At 39.1% G+C, this 11,010-nt stretch overlaps 1 protein-coding gene across 1 annotated transcript; it reads right to left on the reverse strand.

Annotated features, from left to right (window-relative positions):
- Window positions 1-274: 274 nt before the first annotated feature.
- Window positions 275-8,845, reverse strand: LOC120715077 (peroxisomal N(1)-acetyl-spermine/spermidine oxidase-like). The gene is made up of 10 exons (XM_040001874.1): window positions 8,353-8,845; window positions 7,178-7,354; window positions 6,935-7,065; window positions 6,653-6,840; window positions 4,704-4,885; window positions 4,327-4,496; window positions 3,991-4,076; window positions 3,765-3,877; window positions 2,230-2,384; window positions 275-1,705 (listed from the first exon to the last, which is right to left on the reverse strand). The coding sequence occupies exons 1-10, from the start codon at window positions 8,504-8,506 to the stop codon at window positions 1,574-1,576; spliced, it is 1,488 nt and encodes a 495-aa protein (XP_039857808.1). The 5' UTR covers window positions 8,507-8,845; the 3' UTR covers window positions 275-1,573.
- Between the last annotated feature and the right edge of the window lie 2,165 nt (window positions 8,846-11,010).

Below are 11,010 nucleotides of genomic sequence, written 5' to 3' on the forward strand. Positions count from 1 at the left end.
ACATACTAACATTTTCATTTCAGATGACAGAAAGCCTGAAACGCCTGGGTGCCCTAGAATGCACCTGGATCCTGGTAATCCTGGTTTATGATTAACCTTGGTGCTTCTAGTACAGAAAAGAAAAACACCTTTGCGGAGGTGCAAGTGAGAAAGTTCCTGCTCTTTATGCATAAACCAATAAAGACAAGAGTATTTGGTGACCTCATAAGGTGAACACAGGGGGAGAAAAAAGTAGACATTAATTTACTTGCATAAATAAACACAGTAAACACACTACAATGTGTCCATGTTTGATTTTATTTATTAATTAAAAACACAATCACAAACCTGGATAGAGCCCTTTTGTCCACTTGTGACAAGTAAAGCAAAGTGTATCTCCTGTCATTTACTTAAGTTTTATTATAGGGAATCTAATAAATTGTGTTTGCATAAACTGAAACAAAATCATTACATAATCTGAAATATTAGGAGGACCGCGGTCCTTTAGAAAATGCAAATATATCATTATTTTGTGTTTAATGTAATGTTTCAATGATTTGGTGTTCTCCCTATTGAGGAAATGAACTATTCTGCATCTGAATCACACATTATATTTGTGGTCTTTTTATTCTATAGAAAGACAAAAAACACACAAGCAACTACATAGCATGTGTCCTGATTGTAGTTTAAAACAGATGATTTGGACTTTGATTTGTGCTTATTAATCATTGCAAAATAGTTGCAATGTCCAGGGAATGCATTTATGTATGGATATTTCCTCTATGGAAAATAAAGCTATTATTTGGTGTACTTTTTATCTATCTTACTTCATCCATAGCGGCAAGTTTTCCCATTTTTAATCAATTCCTTCCTCAGTCACACTCACTAAGGGTTGTATCACTAACCCCACGCCACACTGACCCACTTTTCAATAACTTCCTGCTACTTTGCCTACCATTTGTATTTGTTCTATTGCACCTGCTTTGCTTAGCAAATTTTATCCAAGCACCTGCCCAACTACTGCTTGCCTGTAGCGATTAAGTCACGTGTGATCTACCTGTCGTTTTTATGGTATGCCATGGTTGACCAGGCATAACTGTGTCTTATTTGTTCATAATACACTTGTTCAGTGCTCCTATTCTTTGATATTTTTTATTAAAATTATTGGCATTGATTCAGTTTATGCATATTCTTATTTTTAAAATCACAACAAAAACATAATTTTACTTGCATTAATATTACCAACAACTCCACCAGTAAAAGTTCCCTTGGCAACATGTTAGCAATGACTAATGTATAATGTAATGCGTCAACCTTTAAACCCAGATAAGGAGTGGAACTCCAGATTACAACATAACTATGCCACAAGCCCTCTTTTTTCCCCATATTCAGCACTGTGGTTTTTAGTGCCAAAAGACAACCACTATGATTACTCAGTGTCACCAGATAAGACACACATAAGATTTGTCTTTTATCTTATCTGACTAAAGAGCAGTCAGAAAAGATAAAAGACTTATCTGATTGTTTTTTAGTTTAAAAAAAAAAAAGCTAAAAGAAAAGTCTTTATCTTTAAATTTCTTATATTACAGGGAATTCATGGGCTAACAGAAGCCCAGTAGTGAGTGATGAGTCTATCCGCTTCTCTCCACCCAGTGATAATTGCTCCATGGACGGTGGAGTAAAAGCAAGGATGGGTTGCCTCTCCAGCAAACAACACCTGCAGGGGCTGAAACACACAAGCAGTAAAAGTGAGAAACATTTTTCAAGGTTATATTATGTCACTTTCTGTCTAACTATAAAGTAACAGAAGTCAGTACTTCCCTGGGCAATATGACTCACTTGATTTACTAATAGTTCATCTGCTGCACACCATGCCAAGATATGTCACGTTTTCTACTAGCAATTCTTATCAAACTGTGTTGTGATTTGGCGCTATATAAATAAAACTGAATTGAATTGAACTGTGTTATCACTGGCATTTTTTATAGATTGAATAAACAAATGTGAACAAATGATGCATTTTTTCCAACAGGCTGCTAGTAACAAAGCACTAAAGGATACTTTTTAAAATGGATTTTAACGGACAAAACACTCCTCTGAAAATGGTCAGGTACAAGGACTGGACTGAACATTTTTAAAGACATTCAAAAAAGCCTGGAGAACTCTTACTCAAGACCACTTTAGAAAAATGACATGAAAGTCTGGCTCCTTGGAAGCAAAATATTAGCGGTGGCTCAAGACGTTCTGTACCTGTGACAGAGTTTCCTGTGAAGGCAGAGGTTCCATCATGTTCTTCAGGTCCTTGGCTGTACAGCCTATGGCTGGGTGACAGTAGGAACCGTATGTCCAGGGATCAGTGAACCACTGGGAACACAGGATTCTCTCTGGTGTGATGGTATCGTTTCCTACACACAAATATGAAATAACCAAGGCTCAACAACTTCAGAAAATATATAAAAAAACAGATATAAATAAATTACTTTTACTACATATTAAAGCCTTCCCTCTATGTATGACAGCTTTTTAGGACTTGAATACTGTATATCAGTAACTATTTGCTAGCTCATTTCAGCAGGCAGTGCCTTATACAGCCTGCCCCTCCAATATGCCCCCTGTGACAGCCAGTGGGGTGGCCTTGTGTTCTTGTTTTCTTATTGCCTGTTTCTTGCAGGTAGGTAGAGCTGACCCAGTTATAGATGCAGCACACCTGAGCAGGCCAGTCCCAGTGTATAAAGAAACCTTGACTGAACCATGGCTGTCTCTCTTTGTCTGTCACTCATTATGTTCATTTTGTTCTTCAGTTATGGCTGTTGTATTATTTAACTTGTGTTTAAGTTTCTTTACCTTATTTCATTAAAAATATCTTACAGCCTTTAAAAGCCTGTGTGTGGTCTCCCACTTGCTTGTCACATCCTTTGAGCCGGGTTGTGACACCCCAAACATTCTGGTTTATTAAAAAGCAGCAGCTGGATCAATTATGGATCAATTATCTGAGAAGAATATTTCTTGCAGCTACTCAAGCTACTTTTAGATGCTCCCCTTTCCAAAACATGTTACCACATTAGGCAGCTCTGTATATTTGAGTTGACAGATTATTATGGGTGCCCTTCCTGACGTAGTGTCCAGGCGATTTGTGTGTTTTCTCGGGCACAAACCAGGTAGCTTCTACCTTAATGGTGCCCATTCAATACCTATTCAATACTCGGTCTAACATGTACATTTCTGCACTAGAAGGTTTCAGTCGAGGAAAATAGCTGCATAGTTTTCTACAATCAATTGTCATCTGCACAGTGGCCTGTTTTGGGCATGTCAACATCAGAGGATAAACTCTGAAATCTGACCTGGTTTCATAAATCTATACTGAACTATTTTCCCAATACTGATATGTTATATATAAGTAAGAGTGTGATGACTATCAGCATTTTAAAATATAAATACAATTTGTGCCAACATCATATTAGCAGGTTCAACCACAAACTCAGTCTTATTGCTGTAAGACATAAAGATATTTAGGTAATAGTCATACACGTTTGCTGCTCGATTTAATGCCATTATATCTGCATATATACTCTTTATTACCTGAACTTGTTTTATTCCTATAACAATGAGATGTTTTATAGATTTCTAACGGAAAATTGAACTGTTGTGATGCTTGTGCATACAGAAGTTTTCTTAGGTATAACAACCTTTAATTTTAATCATTAGTCTCTTTGATATTTATTTTTTATCTTTAATTATGCTATAGAGGAAAGAGCTATAAGGTTTAGATCAGATATAAAACTTACCTGTGAATGTACGGACGAGGTTTGTGATTGACTCTCTCACGTCCTCCTCAGGGAGTGTCTCCATATACTCTGCCTCATGGCCACAAATCCAACCACAGAGAACATGGCTACCCCTGAGAGTTTGTGTTAATCAACAAGAGAAGTCAGAATGCTGGTTTGAATTGCAAAGGAAACTTTATAGGAGGGAAAAATCATTAATGGTCCCTCAGATTAACATGTCACTTACGTTTCAGAAGGTTTATGCACAGTGAATGTCACCAACTTCCTTATCCAGGATTCACTCACATCTGACACTTGGTCTGACACAGTCTCCTGAAAACACAAAAGGGTTTAAGTCCTCTCTGATCTCTGGCTCTAAAACACAACTTCACACAATGTCTCTATTGTTTTACCCTTACTAGGCAACATTTCTGAGATATTTTATTGCATCATATACATAAAACAAAGAAACAGGTTCATATCTTTAAAATTGTGCAACAAAGTTTAAAAATATCTGTCAACCTGTTATTAAGACAGGTTCGGTACATACTTATGAAACTATTCTGGCTGCTGCATTACAAACCTCGTCTTCCCACACGAGGTAGATGATTTCACAATCAGCATCCCACCACGGCGATTCAAACTCCACAAATATTTTGTCACATGTTCCAAATCCTAGTGTCTCGATCGACTTCAGCTTGTGGGCCGGGAGAGGAGGGTAGAACAGAGAGGAGTGGTGCTTCTTCAGATATCCTGACAAAAAGAAAACGTATTAAAAATTGCATAAACTGCAGCAGAGGGTTAAATCTAACTTGGTCTGTATTCCATTGTTAAAGTGACACTACCAAAACCCCGCCATTAAGATTAAGCTCTGACATTGGTCGTAACACGTAATTTACAATTAATCAATTTCATGCAGAGATACAAAAAACAGGATGAAGTATATGAAAAGAAGTTTACCTAAAGGCACAGTGACAATAACGTGATCAGCAGCAATCCTCTCGCCATTCTCACACTCAACCGTCACAGGACTTGAGTCACACTCTGTGTTGCTCCAGTGGACACAGCTCACAGGGCAATTGTAGGTCACCAAATCAGAGGGGAGTTCAGACATCAAGTTCTCGATTAGGCGCTCAAATCCTCTGCAAGATAAGATACATTAAGATGACCACAATGCAGCATCTGTAGTACATTTGTATTTTATATTTGATGTGATAATCATAGCTGTTGACAATGACAAAGTGATGATGAGTGTCCATGAAGTGTGCAAAACTTGACTCACCGCTTACTATTGAGGTTCATTAGATTAGAGCAGTGGTTCCCAAACATTCTTTGCTAGGCCCCCCTTTGTTTTACAAGAAAAATGTTCCCCACACACACACACACACACACACACACACACACACACACACACACACACACACACACACACACACACACACACCCTTATTTTGCTCCATTGCGGTTTATTTTACACCTCAATCATTTAGTAAACAATTAAAAATGACAGGTAGTAATAAAATAAACTACTAACTCTTTTACACTGCGTCCACACCTACACGGGTATTTTTGAAAACGCAGCTGTTTCGTCCACACGTAAACGGCATTTCCAATCACTGAAAACTGAGATTTTTTAAAACTCCTTTTTTGCCTTTACGTCGTCACGCAACCTCAAAGGTATGTGCCTTTTTTTCACGCCACGCTGTGCGCCACGTTATTGTTTACATGAGCTGATTTAAAGAATGGCGGATAGAGACGAAATACTGTTACTGTTAATCTGACTATCTTCAGTTTTTACAGGCTTACATACACACACAGTTACTGTCCCTCCATTTACAAGGCAGAGGCGTCACGGTGTAATTATTTTACATGTAGTTGTTTTTTTTTCCTGTGTAATAATATTCAACATTGCTATCAATACATTTTTCAAAAAATGCCTTGTGCAGGTGAAGCCAAAGGGAAGATATGCTTCATCATATTTTCTAGTCTTTGGCTTAGAATGAAGTTGGTTTAGAAACATATTCAGCTATGCTTCATCTCCTGCTTTGCGTTTCTGTGACAGCCCCGTGCTAGCTTAAAGTTGTTTCAGCATGTGCTCCTGGTTATTTCATAGTCTTTCAAGACTTAGTCGTGGTTAGTGATTCTCTAAATGAATTAAGGTGCAGCGAATGGAAATCAGGCCCATGACCTTTAATATGGCAGAGTGCCAAATATGTCTAAGAGTTAGCTCAAGCACATGTCCATGGATCCTGTCTGGCTACTTTAAATATAATCTGTAGTGAATAAATAACAAATTATAAAGATTAACTGGGTGAAACTGGAGCAGTCAAGAGCATTTTCTATTTATTTAGTGCGTACTTACAGACATCAAGGTGCCTGTATTTCATTGTCTTAGTCTTTATTGTGGATAAATTAGCTTTGTTCTTGTAAAACTAGACAATGAATGAATAAATAATAATTAGCTAATCGCTATAATAAAAACCACAGAAGGTTCTCACACAGGCTGACCAGAGGATTAAATGGTAAATGGCCTGTATTTGTCCCTAAGGACCCCAAAGCGCTTTACACATCCAGTCATCCACCCATTCACGCACACATTCACATACTGCAAGCTACATTGTAGCCACAGCCACCCTGGGGCGCACTGACAGAGGCGAGGCTGCCGGATACTGGCGCCACTGGGCCCTCTGACCACCACCAGTAGGCAACGGGTGAAGTGTCTTGCCCAAGGACACAACGTCCGAGACTGTCACTGCCACTTTAATAACTCAGTATTAATCAATGCAGCTTTACTCTTTGACAGCACTTGGTGGTGAAGGCATAAACTTAAATTGCTACAGGTGAGCAAATGACAAGTAAATGAATGGCATTTATGTTAACACCCTTTATGCATACGATGATGCACAAACCTTGGAAGCGTGCAGTCCACGCCACGTAGGCTCTTATACATAGAAAACCCTGCCAGGTCTATGTCATCCATGCTATGAGTCGCAGTTCCACAGCACTCAAACTTCAGCATAGTACTGAAGGCAGAGAGAAGCAGCTGCCTAGTGGTTTCATCCTCATCTTTCCACCTTCCCGCTGCTTGGTTCTGCGCCTGCACAAAATGCCAAATTTCAACAAAACAGATTTTTTTTTTTTTTTACAGCTTTTTATATCATCAGCAACAAGCATAATTCAAAACAATGTACCTTTGTTCGCATGAAATGTCCTACACTCTCCCAGGATGTGTTTTTGCGATTTTGAAATTGTGAAGTGTTATCCAAAATCTCACGAAACAGCTCCTCAGCTGGTTCCATGCTTTCTGCACTCAGCCTCTGACCTTTGGGACAGAATTTAAAGTTGTAATAACAATCACAGCTTACCAAGCACGCTATTAATATACACGATGATGTGATGTGCTGAAGTACACTTGTGTTACTATGTCTGGTCACCTGAACTGCTGAACCAGTTGGGGACCAAGGGAGGATCTTCATCCACGTCTACGGCCTGGTTCTTTGGAGTGAGGGCTTCTGGAGGCAGGAGGTCATAGTCACGAGCCAGACAAAACAATGGGTTCTCCTCAGATGGGCCATGGATGTAAGCCGCACCAATCTCTGTAATAGTGTTACCTGTCAAAGAAAAACAAGTCTTTGTGTACATTTACTTGCACAATGACAGTAAACTGACCAAAGATTAAGTTGACAGCATAATTATCTTGATGATGGGAGGCCGTTGTACTAGTAGATCAGGTTTCACAGAACTCTTTGTAATTCTGAGAAAAACTAAACACACCCCATGAGTCAAAAGCTGGAAGAACCACCTGTAGCAGCAATAACTATAAGTTATTCTTTACTGCATGACTTTAGTAGTCTCTCACGTCTTTGTGGAGGAACTTTGGCCAACTCTTCTTTACAATGTTGCTTCGGTTTATTGAGGTTGGTGGGCATTCATTAAAGCACAGCTCTGTTAAGGTCCCACATTCAATCGTGTTGAGGCCTGGAATTTGACTGAGACATTGCAGCACCTCAATTTTTTTCTTTTTCAGCTATTCTGCTTTAGTGCTTGGGATCACGATCCTGTTGTCTGACCTACTTTGGGCCAAGCTTTAGCTTGTCAGACAGACACTCACATTTGACTTTAGAATACATTGGCATACAGAGATCGGCTCAACGACTGCAAGGTGCCCGGGTCACATGCCTACAGCAGACTGCCAAAACCCTTTTTTTTGTGTGGTGAGGTTCATCCAGACCTTCACAGCACCTGGTTGCTAAGATGCACTTAGTTTTTCACGGTACTGCATAGTGTCCTGTAAAAACTTTAATGTGAGGTGTCTGTTTGCACTGGCATCATTTTTGTGTTGTTTCACCATTCGGAAAACATCAGAAAGCTGCACAACAGTCCAAGCACCGAAACTGAGAATAAGTACAACAGAAGATGCTGACAGTAGCAGGTGATTAAAAGAGACAAGAACATGTTGGATCGCTTATCCTCCTAGATTGTCTGCAATAAAGATGCTCACACTTAGAAATTAATGTTGTTCTTACTAAGGATTTAATTTAGTTGGTTTCTGATTTTCTGACAGTGTAAAGACGAAACCGACTAAAACAGAAACTACATATAAACTTACCCAGAGTTGCTGTTTTTATTCGTCCCCCGCTTCTTCCAGTCGCCTCAAGTATCCGCACATGACCATATCCAGCTTTGACAAGCCGGTGAGCCGCTGCTATACCCGATACTCCACATCCTATTATAACTATCTTTGGGTCCGCACTCGTCGCCATCCTTGGTTCGCATCAAACTGTAGGACTGTCGCTCTCACAGCTTTATCTCAACTTCACCTCGGGGCGTGTATGAAATAAGCTACAGTGTGACTCGAGCATACAGTGGGGTGTGACTTATATATCGGTGTACATTATATAGTAGCGGTAACGCGTTGGCAGTCCGTGGACGGCACGTCTACCTGCAGAGAGGGTCTGTTGTCGAAAATAGGCGGCAGGCTACAGGTGAGTGGGCTACTCAGCCAGCCGTGGACAAGACTGAAGTTACATAATACAAAGAGCTGAAGTGAAACAGAGTGTTAAAGGAAATGAAAAGCGCCCACTACAGCCGCTGTCTGTGCCTCTCTTGCTGTAGTCATTATTATTTTTTAGCTCTTCTCTTGCTACTGGTGGAAGTTATCTGTCCTTTCCTTCCCTGTTTCGGCCCACCTCTCAACCAATCACCGTTTGACCAACGCACAACGTCATCCACGTCTAGGAACGTGCAGTTGGAAGACTGCGCTGCAGCATGTTTGCGGTACTTGTCCGTAGGAAAACGCAATACACAAAATGAAACAATTAACGGACCATAAACACATCATCAGGAAGTATCATTTCACTTTGTACTAACTTGTTTATATAAGCAGTGACCACAGACACTTGACATGATTTCTCTGACATCAAACTGGGGAAAGGACCATAAAAGGCAAGAAAAATGAGAAATATAGTTTTGAAATGATATACAGACACATCTGCCCCAACAGCAATTTGGTGATTTTTTAAAACTTTTAAAGCCCTTTTAAAGCCCTGTTTGTTAAATGCTAATGTTTTTCTAAGAGCATCTCCCAACCAAGCTGCAACTAATGCAAAATGAAACCAGTGCTGAAGTGACAAAAGTCCCAGTTTTTCCAGTGGCCCCTTGATAGATTTAGCTACCAGTTCCTAATTTGAAAAGTTGGAAGTGCCTTAAAACTCCATTCTTTTAACTGGCCAGCAGGCTGCTGTTGGGATGGACTCTAAGCAAAAATTCACAAGGGACCCCTTCAACCAGCGTTCATCACCATTATTTTATAAATAATCTCACACCCCTAACAGTACCAACAGTCCTATAAAATCCAGGTGTTGATTACGCCAGAAATGCCAGTGACCACATTTGTTTGTTCCTCTTCTTCTTCTTCTTCTTTTTTTTGCACTCCTAGAAAAATAATTCATAATTTTCCTGGCATGATTCTGTCCCCTTTGAGTCGGATCGAACCCACTTAGAGAGGTTAGGTTTCACTAACTGTCACTGCCAACTTTGCACATTGTAAGATAAGATAAGATAAACTTTTATTATTCCCACACGTGGGAAATTTTTTACTGCTGTAACTGATGTACTTTAAAATTTTCAGTCCTCCTTGCCCCCCACTTGACCTGTGATCTCAGTAAACTTTTTTTCAGATTATTTGTATTATACTAAATCGAATAACAGCTCATTTTGTAAATTATGGTTCTGATTAGAGCTCACTAAGCCTGTTTACATTGCCTATCGACTTGCCAATCAAATTGTGAGCCAGTGAGTGTGTAGTGTGCCACAGTTTCCCAGTTAATTTAATCCATAGACAAGATGAAAGATGGTATCATTGGTTTGGGTCTTGCAGTTTTGTCATTTCTGCACCAGTGTAATTTTTCCACACAGATGGTTCTGTTTAGGTTGTCCCTACAGAAATAGTTTTTGTGCATCAGTATTTCAATGGCCACTAGAGGGTGCTATTACAGTAAAAAAAATGCTTTAATAAATGGCCTGTTTGTGTTATTTACACACACATGAAAACAGCGAATTACAATAAGTGTTTCTAAATGGCATTTTAACTTATGTGCAGTACAGCACAATTAACATTGTATTTAATACTGATTTTCTCCCTTTAATTTTAGGATGATATTAAAATATGATAAAACGTTTTGTCTTTGGGTTCAGAGATGAGATTGTAAGTAAATTTACAACAACAGGAACACCAATTGATAAAACAGTCAAGGTCCACACAGTAGCTCTTTGGTGAATGCAAATCATTACAATTGTTTTTATTTTTGGTTTACTGCTAATCAGTTGCCAGTCTCTCAAACCTATCAGCTAGGGTGCAAAGGGCAGGTTTTCACAGCTTCCTATGTAGCAGTTTTATTTGGATCACGGATGTGGTTCAAGACCTCCTGTTTTGTGAATCAGTCATTGTTTATAGATGCAAACGATATATCTTTAAAAGCTTAACCATCTTCAGACAATAGCTGATGTTTTTGAAATTACTTTTCAGAATTGTTATCCCCCCCCAATGGAACATTTACATGCATGCAACAAGTTCAGTTGCAATGATCAATAAAACTTGCTTTTATTGACCACAATCAGAACCCAGAAATTTTCAGCTATGTAAATCCAATGTCTGCTTATAGTTTCTACTAACTTCCATGCATAGATATTTAGTTTAATATATAGCAATCTACAGAATATCTTATCCATTTGCAGGAAAGGCAGACTCTGATGCTTATCAGGAATT

This window comes from Simochromis diagramma, unplaced genomic scaffold (genome assembly GCF_900408965.1).
Source record: "Simochromis diagramma unplaced genomic scaffold, fSimDia1.1 OVJJ01000421.1, whole genome shotgun sequence".
Classification (NCBI taxonomy): Eukaryota; Metazoa; Chordata; class Actinopteri; order Cichliformes; family Cichlidae; genus Simochromis; species Simochromis diagramma.

Excerpts from the sequence above, each read along its gene's own strand:
- LOC120715077 (XM_040001874.1), bottom strand. The coding sequence starts at position 8,506 with ATGGCGACGAGTGCGGACCCAAAGATAGTTATAATAGGATGTGGAGTA. Across the intron at positions 7,066-7,177 it reads CAACTGGTTCAGCAGTTCAG|GTCAGAGGCTGAGTGCAGAA; the intron begins GTGACCAGACAT and ends TCTGTCCCAAAG. Across the intron at positions 4,077-4,326 it reads ACCTCGTGTGGGAAGACGAG|GAGACTGTGTCAGACCAAGT; the intron begins GTTTGTAATGCA and ends TTGTGTTTTCAG.